General features: G+C 34.2%; 1 protein-coding gene across 5 annotated transcripts in view; it reads right to left on the reverse strand.

Annotated features, from left to right (window-relative positions):
• LOC126974046 (LIM/homeobox protein Lhx1) overlaps positions 1–16,813 on the reverse strand; it is a 94,020-nt gene that overhangs the window by 27,807 nt on the left and 49,400 nt on the right. For 3 of the 5 annotated variants that reach the window (XM_050821422.1, XM_050821420.1, XM_050821418.1), the window contains exons 4-5: positions 7,527–7,684; positions 6,102–6,320 (exon numbers count right to left, since the gene is read on the reverse strand). In XM_050821422.1, the coding sequence (XP_050677379.1) occupies positions 6,102–6,320; positions 7,527–7,684 (377 nt within the window). The remainder of the gene's footprint in view (positions 1–6,101; positions 6,321–7,526; positions 7,685–16,813) is intronic. The other 2 variants (XM_050821421.1, XM_050821419.1) reach the window with 2 other exon arrangements.

Consider the following 16,813-nt stretch of genomic DNA (forward strand, 5'->3'; position numbering starts at 1 on the left):
TTACCTATTTTGCTTTAAAATCTCTCCTAATTTTTCATCATACAGTGTATTTATGTTATTTCATTTAACTGCCTATACAATGCTGCCGAGGTAAATACCTACTATAATGATATATTTGCTAATTTATCTATATAGCTATCTATATATATCCTATAAAATAATTAAATAACAATAACCTTCGCAAGACACGCCACAAGTTAGGATATCATCCCCACCATCTGGATGTGTGGCGGTCCTCCACAGTGCGGTTTTTAAGGAGCTTTCTTCCACGTACTACAAAGCTGAATGAATGAGCTTCCTTGTGCGGTGTTTCCGGGACGATACGACATGGGTACCTTCAAAAAAAGCGCGTACACCTTCCTTAAAGGCCGGCAACGCTCTTATGATTCCTCTGGTGTTGCAAGAGAATGTGGGCGGCGGTGATCACTTAACACCAGGTGACCCGTACGCTCGTTTGTCCTCCTATTCCATAAAAAAAAATCTTTTGAAAGTTACTGGAAAGAAAAAATTACTGGGCAAATAAAAATCAAGTCAAACAAACCTATGGAAGACAAAATGAGTAACTAATTAACAAAAATAACCTAGTGGCGTACTAATAATGTAGATTATGTGAGTGACAGAAGTGATGGTTATCGTTTCATAATTATTGTTAAGATTGCTTAGGTACTAATTAAAGCATTAGAAACATCAAATTAATTGTGGAAAGTAGGTGGCTACACTTCATATTATGTACAAAAAATAATTAATCTTTTTTCGAGGTCAATCTGAAATAATCTGAGCTTGAATATTATCGACAATACAGAACATCACTATATGCTAAGGCCCCTTTGCGCAAGTAAACGCGTTATGTATATAGTCGGCAGTATCATTCATTCACTAGACGCCATATATCGGTTTAAAGACAGTTATTTTCATAAGATTTAACATATAATCACTTACAAGAGAATGTTACATAAATAATAAATACAGTATTACTTTAGGTTACTATCACTAATCTATATTTTTTATAATTTCTTTAAATACACATCAAGACACCAATAGGTATCAATTAGGTTATTATTACTAATTTACAGTTGATACTGAAGTTTAAGCCTTAAACTGTCTAATAACCTTTTTAATTTCACATTTGGTAATTATGAGAACAGTTACGAACTTAAGAAAAACTATACTTTGCAACTTGCATGCATTATTTTTTAAGTAATTTTCAAATGTCAAATGACACTGACACTGACACTTGACAATTTCGTATCTGTGCGACATTAAAATAGTGATGTGACATAAAAATATTTTATCGCTGAAGAATATCAATTTGTTCCTCGAACGTAAATGTATGAATAATAATTACATTTTATAATAAAGCTCTCCAAAATTCGGGTATCATAAAAACAGAGCGAAATGTCAACAAAATTCAAAAATGAAATACGAGGTAAGGGTGCGTTGACAGGCCGTCACGCAAAGATATTACGATATATGAACTTATTAAAATATCTTCAACTTTTTTCCCACTCCGACACAATACGACAGTCTGTCGGTTCGTTCAGTTATTTTTAAGATCCAGCAGAGCGACTCTTGATTAGTTGTCTATTTCGGTTCATTACAAATTGTCTCGCTGTAAATAGATGTTAATTTTGTTTGTTTACAAAGTTTTGCAACTCTTCTTAATTATTTCTTCCTAAAACGTAATTATTTTTAGAGATTTCATTATATTTAGTTTTTTATACTGGCATTTACTTTGGGTGATTTAGTCATCAGAAATGGGGTAGAATACTTATAATATTTTTTATCACGAAAGTATAACTATTTTTGTGTTTTATTCTGAAAGGCGCCGTAGTTAGTGAAATTACTGGGCAAATGAGACTTAACATCTTATGTATCAAGGCGACGAGCGCAGTTGTAGTGCCGCTCAGAATTTTTGGGTTTGTCAAGTATCCTGAGTGGCACTGCATTGTTATGTCCAGAACGTATCATAATTGCCATCAGCTTAACGTTCTGCTCGTCTCTCTTGTGATTTGTTATTTATAGCCATAGAACGGACGGCGACTGCAAATTTTTTGTTAAATTTGAAACCAAGAACTTTACGTGTACTAATACTCCTTAAATACTCAAACTCGTTGAGAAAACTAATATAATACATCTTATACTCACCAGCAGATTCGACTGAGCTTATAATACGCAATTACTACATAAAAAGCACTATGAGAATCTTTTTCCATTGCAGGTTCTTTTCCGTATTAGTAATTCAAATAAATTATTGAGCACATTACTGGAAATTCTAAAATACATTTTATTATAGCAACTAGATAGATGAACTAGGGGAATACAACTTGTAAATACTATAATAACACGGTGAATGAATAAGAACAAATTTTACTACTAATTTCTAAATTATTTTACACCCAGTAATATCGTACTAATTAAAATTCGCTTGGCCTCGGCATCTTCAAAGTAATATTCACACGTTCCGCGTTAACTAGTTAAATCCGGTATTTGAAAACCCGATACAGTTATACGCCATATGTGCTACAAATATTTGACACGCGCGATATGCCACTTGACGGATGGTGACAAAAAATCTTGTTTATGAATCCACTTAACGTTCCTGCCTATGGTTTCGTTACATTATATTACGTGATAATCTGTGGTACGCCCAATAGAAAAATATGTTGTTAAGATAACAAACCTATTTGGTTGGTTTTGTTTTTTTTTATGAGGAGTCAATGGCAACATATTGAGTTTACCTTTATATTATTACGTTTTGGTTTTTTTGTCGAATAAAAGTAGGTAGGTAGATGGTTTTTTTTAGAGTGAAAACTTCTTTAGGCAAGCTAAACACTATTTGGTGGGTATTCAGTGAGACTTATCTACCACTGTCAATTATTGATTTATCAAAAATTATAAATGATATTACTTCATGAATATAGAGTTGTATTTTGTATTACTAAACTATTCTTATGTCATGTTCTCTTAAACACACCGTTTTTTCACATACGAGAGGGTAACCGAACAAGTGACTCACTTACTGGAAAGTGAAAATCAGCAGACCATGGAAATTCGCAGTACCAAAGGTCAAGAGATGAGTTGCCGGCCGTAATATCTTAATATCTAAATATTATATCATTTAAAGTTTGTAGAATATCTCTCATCGCAAATCATATATTTTAGTGGCTTAGTTAAGTACATTTTAAATACAAACACTACACTAAAATATTGAAAAAATATCGAGTCTACTGTAGTACTTACAAACGAGCAAATATTGAATTAAATTTTTTTCAAAAAAATTGCAAAAAGCCGCAAACATCGATATAATTTATTAAAACATAGGTTAGTAATAAATAGATGTTGAAATCTTAACATTTGCTAAACTAAACGTTACAAGAGTAAAGCTTTAAAAAACGCAAAACAAAAAGCGAAACAATAAGGAAGGAAAGCGAATAGCGTGACGATAGAACCGATGCGGACGATCTCAACATCTGCGCAGACGGTGTGGAGAATTGCTCTCACATATGTTAGATTGGATTAAAGTTTTCAGAAACTGATCACCGTTTTACAATTTTAACGGTAATGAAATGGTGCCGAACTTCTGATATTCGATTGTAATTGCTAAGGCAGCCGTGAACAAACGGGATTAGAATATCCTGTTGCCCTAGACCAGATGATTTTTAACTGAAGTATTGCCGATGACTTTAAATTATATTTAAATATAACTTGTTTGTGTCACACAAAACCATCACATTTTGGCGTTACTGTGTAAAGTTAGTTCTTTTATAAGTAATCTAGCATCTATATGAGAGGTCAATCATAAATAAGCTCACGTTAGATATTATCGACATTACAGAACATCACTACGTTGGTCCGCTAAGGCCCCTCACAGTGACTGAGATAGCTATATAATACTATCGGTAATACTGTTCTCTTGATAGATGCCAGCTATTTTATTATTTAAAGACAGTGTATTTATATACAAACGTATAGGTCGATGTAAAATCAGTTAAAGGAATCACTGCTAAAAAAAATTAAAATAGAGACAGGAACAAATCACCACTAGATTTTTTTTTCGACAGTAAAATATTTGCCAGACCGCCAATATTTCGACTTTGATTGCTAAAGCAGCGATAAAGGAACGGGATTAGATTATGTGTCCTGCTGCCTTATAATATCAGATGATTTTATGTGTTTTAGTAGTAAGTATCTTTTATTAAGCTGTAAGCAATATCTCGAAAAATATATTAGAGTTAAACTCTTAAAACTCATATTAGAGACACATATGAAAGACAGACTAACGTGAAAAACAAGACTAAGAATAAGTAGACAGGTATTTATTTTTGACAATATATTTGCGGAGAATTACGTGAAACCTCGTTTTAAGCTATAAGAATTTTATATGAGGAAAATCGGTAAATTCTTTATTAAACTACCACTGTACTCTTGAAAATAACTTTTTTTATAGAGGACAAACGAATTAAATAGACACCTGTGTGTGGTCACCGTTGCACATAATATTATCTTGTAACAACAAAGGAATCACAATTTAAAACGTTGAATAAACGTAACTTAATTCAACACTTAATAAAAAAATCGACAACACATTGGACCAGGAGCACCGTACGTAATCTCATATTATTTACACTCTGTTACCCTACACCTTTGCCAGTATTTAACGCAATGCTAAAAAATAAAAAAACACCCAGTTTTTCATATTTCGAAATGACTCAGTACCTATCTCTCGTGGTATTTGAACCAGTAAATCATAAACAAGATTAATGCCCAGTCGTAAAGAGCATTGTTTTTAATCTGTGCGTTGTTAATAAGGATATTTGTCATGTCACCGCGTTTCTGAACGGATACGCGCGAAATTCAATTTACGAACGCCGCCATGATTGAGCATCGGCTATTTGTGACAAATACAGAGTGAAGTTTCTGCAAAACGATACACGGATGATGAAAATGTAATCGATTGGTTTATTTATACAGAAAATATAATCAAAGATTACACATTTTTTTTCCAGTTACCTTAGAGGTTTTTTTCGATAAGATGTTTCGAAATCTCATTGAATGTAGCAAATTTAGGTTAAGTTTTTTTTATTGTTGCGAATTCACGCTACCTGCCGATTACTCTGTATTAAATTCATCTTGTTGGCCAACGCCGTTATTGTCGTTAGATCCGTTATTGTATACGTAGAATACAATTTATAACGAATAATAGACACAAGTGAAAGCTCGTTTTTTGTACAGTAACGAATTCTTACGAAACTGTAACGACAAAGGTTGATGAAAAAACGTTTGGTGTAATAACTTTATGCATATAAATAAAAATGAGATATTTATCAATAATGTAAATACAAAAGCATTTTAATAAATATATACTGTGATTGTCTAGGCGATATATTATCAGAATACAAAGTTCGTTCGTGCACCTTTGTTTTGGATTGACACCGGAATTGTTTGATCAGTTTTGACCGGGTTTTCACTAGCAGATAGTTCTGTTCTGAACCTCAGTTAAAAATCAGATCATGGCGGTTGTGTTTTAATATTAGAAAGGGCAAACGGGCTCACGGTAAGAAACAAACCAGCCGCCCATAGATATAGCATAACAAAAATCGAGATGAGTTGCCGGCCTTTGAAGTGGGAGTGTGCTCCAGACTTAAAGTAGGTTCCTAAGTCACATCGATTCAGAAAAACATCAGTATCGACTGCTGTTTTTCTACCATCTACCGAGATGATCCCACAAATTGGCTGTGCGAGGAAAAAGGTTTCTAGTGTAACGCCAGACAACTACGTGATGCGGGTGCAATTTCACGTTTCGAAGTAATATCCGTTGGAGAAATTGACATATATGGCTAAATTAGATCTAAAAAGATTTGATTTGAAGTCCTTGACACTTAAGTAGTTTCAACTATACAGCAAGACAAAAAAGCGTATAGGTATTGCGGAGTAGTCTCTGTCATTGACGAAAGCCATCGGGAGGACCTGAATGGAAAAAGAGATGATAAGGATAGGCCAGGATGGCAATGCACCGTAGAAATCCTTTTCTACAGTTATATGATACAAGAATATATGTCAAGTTGTGATATGGTGTACGATATAAGTTATATATGCCATACCTGAATAACCCTCATGGGAAGTCCAGTTTCCTTCGCGAGTTGCTCTCGTATGTGTCTCGTCGGTTTTGGAGTTTGTGAAAACGCTGACTTCAAAATCTCCAACTGCTTCGCTTTGATCGTCGTCCGAGGACCTCGTCTCTTGGAGCCACCGTTCCCGTCATCCGGGGACTTGTTCTCTGCTTGGGAGTCGCGAGTTTCCGCATCGCCATCGAGTGAACCCTGGGAATGGAAGAGGAACAACTGAATGCGACTATGTGATCAGTTCCCACTTATGTCATATGGGATTGTATTATAAAAACATGTTGAATGAGTAGTATTAGCTTAAAATTTGGCGATAAAAAAGGTAACAGACCTAAGATATTTCCGGATGGTTAAAGTGTTTGCTTAGGACTTGTAATTAGTAATAGTATAACTAACTTTTTCTCACGAAAGTCACTGGGACATAAAACTCTCGCCAACTACCGTACAACTATGACATTTTCAATAGTAATTAAAAATGCTTGCATCCAAGCTATTTACAATATAAGGGAGAAACCAAAGACCACGCGTTGAGTTGTATCCGTGTGTATCTAACAACAGACTGTGGGTTCGAACCTCAATGCAAATTAAGTTAAACAACAAAAAGTTTCCTTGGACCTGGATTTCAAGGAATTTTCTTCCTCTCCCACCGAACCGTGAAGTAAATTTTCTTCTGCGGTGTTCCCAGGACTATTCGAAAAAAAAGCGAGTTGTGTAGTATAAGTATGTGTCAATTTAGCAACGGGCTGTGAGTTCCAGTCTCACTCACATACCCATTGGGTACCTAAAACAATACAATTTTTATTCAAGGAATCTTCTTTACCCTCCTAACAAACAAAGAAATAAACTGCCTCTCGCGGTGTTTCCTAGACGATACGACAGTCAAGATAAGTAAAGGCCGGAAACGCTCCTGAGATCCCTCTGGTGTTGCAAGAGAGGCGGCGGTGTTCAGTGAGACTGTTACATACAGAAGAGTTGAAATTTGTTGGGAGGTTTAATAAATAAATTTTGATCAGGCAACTAACCAAGACACACAAATGCAAGAGCCCTAAGTTGCATAGTATACGTTTCGGTCATAATTGTAACGTACGATCGTTTTTCTTCTATGGAACGAGCTTACAATCGTGTAACCTGATGGTATGTGATCAACGCATCAAATTACTTGAGATGTAACCAGTCACATCAAAGCAATCACAAGAGCATTACCGACTTTATAAAGCATCAAAAAAATGTAGGAATTCGAAAACCGAAGAACATTGGTACGCTTAGAGCGAGGATCGAACCAGGTGATCAAACCAGGTGACGGTGGTTAAAGTCAACGGTTCCATTCAGTCGATCAAGTGGTGCAATAATTATTATGTTGATGACTGACACGTGACATATGTGTTTAACATTTGCAGTACCAACCTGGTCCTCCGAATCCTCATGTGGCTTTGAGTCTCCGTTGTGGGACAGTTCCGAGTGCAGCGCTGGGTGTGGAGCATGCGCCGGACTGCTGGAGTTATTCGCCGTCCTCGCCTCATCTTCCTCCTCCTCATCAGACCCTGAACCGAGCAGCGAGTCTGCTATTGAAAAAATAACTACATGTTTATAAAGTAAAGGATTTAATTTTCTTAGATACTCATATTATTAGAAATATGGTACGGATTTAGGGGCAGATATACAAAATATATTGAATCAGTAAAGGCGTGGCTTGTTAGCCCAAAAGTGTCAAAATGTACATAAACGCCTTTAGATTTTCAATTATTGTGATGATATAAATTTATTTAGTGCATGCATGGGTAGAAAGTTACTAAGCTAAGGTTATACTTTTAACGTTGAATTGTTTCAAAATAAAATAGTGTAAGACAGCTCTATGCATACCGATGCATCTGTCAATGTTTTTAATGATAAAAACAAAATCGCAGAGGTAAAGACTCGAGTAGAATTTTCACTCTAGCTGCCTTTGGAACTGACAGACAAGTTCCACGCATTATATTTTGCCAACAACATCAGGATAATCAGCGGTCGACAGTATTTTAGGTTTTTTTTGTATAGCTAGTCTAAAATCTAATATAGTCACAAAAGATTTAAGAACATTGAACGTTGTTGTCATCAAAACAGAACATAGTAAGAAAAAAAAAATGTATATATAAATAAGGTATATTATATTCATCTGTTGCTATGTTCTACCTACTCGTACTGACAAATACGGATGCCAAACGTGGACGTATAATACAAAAATTAAAACTTAACCTATGTTATGCCAGAAAGCAACGGAAAAGACCGTACTAAAAATAAAAAGCATTCAAAAAGTTAAAGTGAAGGTATACGACGAAAAGCAAAGGTAATAGATGCCTTACATTACGCCCTGAAACAGAAGTGGTAGTAGGCTGGACATATAGCAAGATGTAGGGACAATAGATGGACCTCAAAGGCAATGTGGGAAGGGCCAATAGCACCTTCGCACGACACGCCACAAGTTAGGATATCATCCTCACCATCTAGATGTGTGCGGTCCTCCACAGTGCGGTTTTTAAGGAGCTTTCTTCCACGTACTACAAAGCTGTGGAATGAGCTTCCTTGTGCGGTGTTTCCGGGACGATACGACACACCTTCCTTAAAGGCCGGCAGCGCTCTTGTGATTCCTCTGGTGTTGCAAGAGAATGTGGGCGGCGGTGATCACTTAACACCAGGTGACCCGTACGCTCGTTTGTCCTGCTATTCCATAAAAAAAAGGAAAAAGGTGTAAAGGACGTCCTGGGAAAAGCTTAAATGAATATATATACATTAACAAAATAAACAAAGAAAAATTTTGTCAGAGTTGTCATTCCGAATTAAATAAAAAATGGCACATTTTCACAATTTAGTTTTTAAGTGAAAGTTATATTTGCAAAAGTAGGTCCCAAAAAAAGCTATTTTGCATAAAACAAGAGCAATTAAAACTGTTCAAACCCGAACGAGGCGATAACACAAAACAATTTCCCATACGATAAAAGTGAAATTGACTTAGAGCGGTGTTAAAATTGACTTATAAGAAAGCAATCAACCCTTGGTAACTCTATAAAAATGTAATTTCGCCCTCATCGCCCCCAGAGGAACGGAGAGGAAAAGAATTAGCCGCAAAAACAATTACTTTGAGGGAGGGACTTCACAAGCGCTTCAGACAAATGGTTTATATATTTGTAGTGTTTTCGTGGAAATAATATTATAATATGTCGAATAAGTTTCTCATTTCTCAAAATATTTATAGCAATAACGATTGACACAAATTAAATTGGTGAACGATGGGGGACTCGAACTCGCGACCTCACTGGTCCCGTCCGAGCGCTCTTCCGCTGAGTCAACCGGTCGAGTGACGTATAGTTCATAAATGAGGCCTACGCCAAAGAAGTGACTACTACGTTAGTTCAAACTGTGAGCTAATTTTGTAAACTAACTTTAATATAATTTAGTAATAGGTTGTAGAAAAATGGTTTTATTGTTATTTAAAAACCTCAGTAAATCATACTGCATTGCTATAAGATTCAAACTATAATAAATCTAACAATCTTTTTATGCTTTTATAAGTCAACAATAAACAATACAATTCAAAATCCTGTTAAACTATCCATTAATTTAAATGCATTTCTAAATAAAACTTTTCGTCAAAAATGAGCGAATTTTTTTCTTTATTAGCAAAATTTTATTCTTCTATAACTTTGACGCCTATACAACACGTTTAAATAATAAATTTTCCATAATATCTTAAAATATATAAATTACGTGACACGTTGTTTGTCCACGATGGACTCCTAAACTAACGAACGGATTTAAATGGGGATAACTTCACGGAGTGCAGTTTAGTCCAAATTGATACTTTTTTTAGATTTGGGACCCATAATTATTTTTGTTTCCAATATTTGTTTTGTATGGACATATTTTCTATCAGAGATATTATGTTACGAAATAATTCTTGATGTTTTGAAATATTATTGGTAAATTCCTACAAAACAGTATTTTTTTTTTATTATGTATAGAACATATAGAACAATGTCTGTCCGGTCAGCTAGTATTAAATAAAACTTAAATAGGTGTAGTTATCAAATCATTAGTTAGATTGTTTAGTCCATAAATAAATATTTATCTACTAATTAAATTGCAATCTAACTAATCAACAAATATTTTTTTTACCTAATAAAGGATTTTTAAATGTCTGATAATTTTAAATCTTCATATAACTGTACTTATATAAATGTAACTATATTCATGCACACGAATGTCGAACAACTGTTTGCCGCAGGCGTGACTTCGGGCAAGTAAACTATCCCATCTGGTTCTATGACTGTTTTAGCGCATATTTCATCTGTATCTATATAATAAATTAATCTGTGTTTGGATTGACATGCTTTCTATATCTACCCTTAACTAATACAAGTTCAAATAATGTCCTGAACACTATTGCTATTCGGTAATCTACCAGTGGAAGGCTCCTTTGCACAGGATGCCGGCTAGATTATGGGTACCACAACGGCGCCTATTTCTGCCACAAAGCAGTAATGTGAAAATATTACTGTTTCGGTTTGAAGGGCGCCGTAGCTAGTAAAATTACTGGGCAAATGAGACTTAACATCTTATATGTCAAGGTGATGAGCGCACTTGTAGTGGCGCTCAGAATTGTTGGTTTTTTCAATAATCCTGTGCGGCACTACCATGTTATGGGCAGGGCGTATCAATTACCATCAGCTGAACGTCCTGCTCTCATCGTCGCTTACTGTCATAAAATATAATATTTGTAATATATAAAGGCATAAAGGCATTTATTTTCTCAAAATTGATTCCTTTAGAATTCTTTTTGATGTCATTTCTTATACTACTAGATACTACTACCGCTTCGGAAACAAATGGCGCTCTGAGAGAGAAGAAGCGGCGCAAGAAACTCTCCCAGCATTCTTTTTTTATGCGCTCTTTTCAATAAAAATATACAATATTGTACAGTCGCTATAAAATAATCACAGTCTAGTCCCAGGCTGTCCGATCATTTAGATATTCAGCAGTGGAGTAATAGGATTTACGACAGAGCCATTTTTTTATAAAACATTTAAATTTATTTATAGATAATGCCTGAACAGTGGCTGGGACTTTATTGTAGAAGTGTATACATTACATACTCTTAAAGCTATTATGTATCTTATGCTTATAAGTTTGCAACTCCAGAAATACGACATGATAAGCGTTGCGATCTTGGAAGAATATGAATATTATTTTAAAGATATTTTTAATGAAAATAAGGGACGAGACGAGCGGAACGTTCAGCTGATGGTAATTGATAAGCCCTATCCATAATAATGCAGTGCCGCTCAGGATTCTTGAAAACCCCAACGAAACACAGTAATGTTAAAATATTACTGCTTTACGGCAGAAATAGGCGGCGTTGTGGTACCCATAATCTAGCCAGCTTTCTGTGCAAAGGTGCCTCCCACTGGTAAACAGATGGTAGACCAGCACAGTTTAAAAAACATAAACTGTGCTTGTCAAGGTTACTATCAAGTGACACCCTGAATTTTTTACGTTACATTATGTCCACATAAACAACTCGAACAAACAACAAATATTTGTCCGAGTACACCGACATTATCTCTCCAAAGCACTCAATGCAATGTTTACACAAGTTATAAAACAAGGGAGCGAAGGACACTTCTCATTCGCTCGTTTTACTTTCGAGTTGCTTTCGAGTTGCCTTCGAGTGTTTGCCAACGTCGGGAACAATTGGAAAATAATCTACTCTATATTCTACACGGCCATTGAGTTAAGTAGTTTTGGTGCTGTGAAAAGTTTTCGTTTTCTGTTAAATTTTAATCATAGATTCTGTTTAGATATTTTTACTAAAATTATAAAGGGCGAGTTTTGTGTTGTTTGTATGTTTTGTGAGTAATATCAGGCAATTCTACAACAATATAATTTATTACAGATATTCACCAACACTGTATACATTAATATGGTTAAATATGAGATGTCTTAAAAGTATACACAGCTTTTAAAGGCGGAGACAGTATGCAAGATAAAAATCTAAATGATGATTTACTTAATGACAATTTTTTTAATGTTAGTGGGGCAATGAGAACGCGGCTCAATCGAAGTCAAGATCACTATAAAATCTTGTATGCTTTGTTCAACTCTCAAGTTGTGGCTTCATCTACAGATTTTATAACGATACGATACTCGAACGGTTAGCTCAGTTGGTTAGAGCACCGGCACGGAACGCCGGAAGTCGTGGGTTCGAGTTCCGCATCGTTCATAAAATTTTGTTGTTTTTCAAATTTTATTTGTGTATTAATCCTAGAAGTGAGGGTTATCACTTTAAAAACATTACAAATTGTGAAGATCACTGCCAAAACATACTATATCCTAACATACTTATTAAAAATTAAATTCATGCAAAAGCATAAATTATCTATTACATAGATAAATATTATTAATAATATTAAGTATAAGAGATGCGTTGTCCATTCTTAAGAAGTTCACAAGAAAAATATAGCATAAATGACTTTTTTTCGATAAATATTCGATATGTATTCGATAAATGAATTCTATTCGATATTTCTTTCAAATTAACTCACGGTGTCAGTTGTTTTAAGCTATCTTGTGAAATAATTAATACAATTCACATGAGAATATGACGAATACAGTTTTCCTTTTAATATGAATTAGAAATTAGTAGATATTACGAACCAGTAAATGCTATATGTACTTTTTTTGTATGGGATCAGTACTTTTTCAAATACTTTTATAAAAGAAACGGACAGGCAGACATAATGGTAAAAGAAACATAGTTATAAATTTAAGTATTCAAAGGCCTTCAAAGCTCTTATGATTCCTCAAGTATGGCGATGGACATTAATCTATCTATCTATATATATAAAAATGAATTGCTGTTCGTTAGTCTCGCTAAAACTCGAGAACGGCTGGACCGATTTGGCTAATTTTGGTCTTGAATTATTTGTGGAAGTCCAGAGAAGGTTTAAAAGGTGAATAAATATGAAAATGCTTGGAATTAAATAAAAACAACACCTTTGTTTTTCCTCTGATGTGTCCCCCGTCTGTCGTTCAGAAATCAGATTTAGAATTTTAATAGCTTTCCAACTTTCTCAGCAGGTAAAATATAAACTTAATTTTAGCTAAAATAAAATTGGAAAACAAAATTTTTATGAACGATAAATCTTGAGATTTGTCATAAGAAATAAAGATTTTTATAAGTACTAGGTGCTTAGTCATGTGTGTACGCGGACGAAGTCGCGGGTATCAGCTAGTAACATATAAATATCTCGTAGGCTATATGCTGTCATAATTGTTAAGCATGTAACTCTGTATAAACATAAATACTTCACATATACGCAAAAAATATCCGTTAGTTCCCCAACAGTGACGTGGCAACATTTGAACTAACGCAAGTCAGGAAGGGAAAAAGTTCCGAAGATTAATAGAAGTTAGACCTCTTAGCTAACTCATTGCTTCTATTATATTGTAATGTAGGGTTAAATTGGCTAAAGTTTGTATAAAATATATTAATAATCCCGTAGGAGTTGGTCGTGGAAAATCTCTTATAACATATAGTATATATAAACTGATTTTCATGACGTTAAAAATGTTATATTTCAAAAAATAAACAAATTAGTAAAATGCAATTTCCCGCCATTTTTCATTTGTGTTCTTTCTGTGAACCTACTGAAGAAATTCGATGCGTTTTAAATTTTTTATTACAAATATCGAAAAATGCAATTAAAAGATCAGTAAAAGGCGACGCAGTGGTAGCCTTAGCACCTAGCCGCCCTAACAAGCTTCACACAGATGAAACTTATGTTACCAGGCCATAAAATCCAAAAAAAAAAAAGATGAAACTTATGAAATTTATACATATAAATAAAATTGGAGTGTCTGTTTGTAATATTGAAATAATCGATTTTTACTACATGTATATGAATATATACGGTAGGTACATACAACGAAATAACATTTTTTTACTATTTTTTTCTGTCTGTTTGTTCTGGCTAACCTTTGAAATGGCTGGACCGATTTCGACGGGACTTTTACTTTTTTTACTTTAACTTAGGCTAACGTTTATTTTAGAAATATTATTTTATTTTAGAAAATTAAAGTAATGTTGCAATGTCCAAGAAACGGTCTTACTCTTAATATATTTTATATTATATGGCTGCAGGGTCAGCTAGTTATAAATAAAATCCATTCCGAATATACTTATTATTATGTAAAAGAAATTTAAGCGAAGCAATATAAAATAAACTTTATATAAAACCAGAAAAAATATATTTTGCCCACCCTCTACAGTAAACGAGTTTCTTTGTCAACCCTAATTGAAATTTGACGGTGAGCCATCCATTGATTGTACAAACGTACTTTGCGGCTTCGTTTTAATTTAAATGTGAGGTATAGCTTATATAAATAGATCTGTTATGACTTCCGAAATTGCAGCTGAAATTTATTAACATTCTTGTAGAAAACTTTTATTGAAAACTAAGGTGTCCCCTTATTTGACTTACAGATGGCTTAGGTAGTACTTTAACTAAATAACATTTATATTATGATGAATTTGTTTCTGAGTCCTAGATATTTATATATTTTTATGTATGTTTACGTATATATATACCTATCGTTGTCTTGCACCTTGCATAGTTGTGGTTGTGCCAAGTTTGGGGCAAGATAATTTGTGTTAAAATAAATAATGTTTTTTTTATAGAAAAGGAGGACAAACGAGCGTACGGGTCACCTGGTGTTAAGTGATCACCGCCGCCTACATTCTCTTGCAACACCAGAGAAATCACAGGAGCGTTTCCGGCCTTTGCGGAAGGTGTACGCGCTTTTTTTGAATGTGCGAGAAAACACGCGCGCAAGGTAGCACATTCTACAGTTTTGTAGTAGGAAAAAAGCTCCTTGAAAACCGCACTGTGGAGGACCGCTACACCTCACACAATATTGTTACTATTATATATTGATAAATTATATATATATATATACTTTTTTCTATATTTACCCCTCAATAACTAAGTATATTTATACAAATGATTTTAGTTTTGTTTAGTGTTAATTCCGCCAATATTTGTCTTTAAACAATTCGACAAGACTTAGTCTCGTGCCAGATTTTGGCGAGACAACGCGTACTGAGGATGCCTCGTGTAGAGGCGAAACACGTGTCGAATTGTTTAAAGACAAACACTAAAGAAAACATCAAATCATTTGTATAACTATGGGTTTCCGAAAAGTAAAGCCTACTTCAATAAAAAAAAGTATATCTATATAAAATAAACGAACAATTTAAGAAATTGCAAAGGTTTAAATAGTCAAACGGACTTGTCTACGAAAAGTTGTGAAAAACCTTTTCAATCGAAAGCTAGTAAAAACATTCCTATATTATTCAGTGGCACTTAAATATAATATTGGTAATATTTCAATGGTAATATATAAAGTACTAGTTACTAAAATACTGGAACATTGTTAGGACAGCATACATATAGCATTATTTAATAAAAAATTTCACTAGGATACTGATGGACCTAAATTAAGAAAGCAATGAATTAAGAGGAAGTAGGAAAGAGTAGTATATATAAGGACCGTGACAATTTTTTATTCTGCCCTTTCTGCCTACTAAGTAACTTATTTTGTTCTCGAAAGTTAAATTTAATTTGATTAGAAATGTGACGCTGATAAGAGGCTGAGGTTTCATGCGAGGCCTGTGCAGTTGAGATAAAAAATTTCAATTATATTTTACTTTCCTTTAAAAAATAGACAAGAGTTATTCTTCTTTAACGACAGGCGATTAATCTATATATATATATATAAGAGAATGTATGTTTGTATGTTCCCTAATAACTCTCTAAACTATTCGACCGAGCTCAATGAAATCTTTTGTAATAGATTCGTTGAAGCTCAAGGAAGGTTTATATATATAATTTATATGGCAAAATAACGTTTGCCAGGTCAGCTAGTATATATAGGAACTAAAATGTAGTCAGAAAATAGGACATTAATAGTCACAGCATAGCAACAGAAAATAAATGTAATAAGAAAAATATAAGTAATTAGATGACAGTTTGGTATCGAATAATAATGTAACAATGAAATATAAACTCAATTGATTAGATTGTAACTTGAATAAAAATTAAATAAAGGCACCCGTTTAAATATCAATAGTTGATGTACAATAATTAGTAGCTATTAACAATTCAATCAAAGGAAATTACCCATAGTTTTACATATTTTCAGCTTCTATCTTCAAATCTATAACAGCCTATTAACGGAGAAAGTCATAAAAAACACAGATTATTTCGTATTAAGGCATATTAAAGACTGTTATGGCGTGTTTATGGGGCCGACCGTTAATTCGAGACCACCATCTTAAATGTAAAATAACGATAAGGATCTAAGAACATAAAAGATATGGGAATTCTTTGTGATGTCGGTAGCCGGTATGTACGACGCCCATATACGTGTGACGCACACTGTAACAGAGGCACACGGACGCATAAACCCTACACACACACACGGAGCGGCGGCTTGTGATTGGTTGACGGCGTAGCGTTGCCGCGCCCTGTTTTATCGACGTGCGCATAAAGCATGCGTGCGAATCGTAGCTATATGTACGTACCGTAATACCGTAGCTTTGAGGCCGAGGGCCGTTTTTAAAATGTCATTTCCATCAGACGTCTGTGGGAAAAAGTCTT

This window comes from Leptidea sinapis, chromosome 31 (genome assembly GCF_905404315.1).
Source record: "Leptidea sinapis chromosome 31, ilLepSina1.1, whole genome shotgun sequence".
Lineage (NCBI taxonomy): Eukaryota > Metazoa > Arthropoda > Insecta > Lepidoptera > Pieridae > Leptidea > Leptidea sinapis.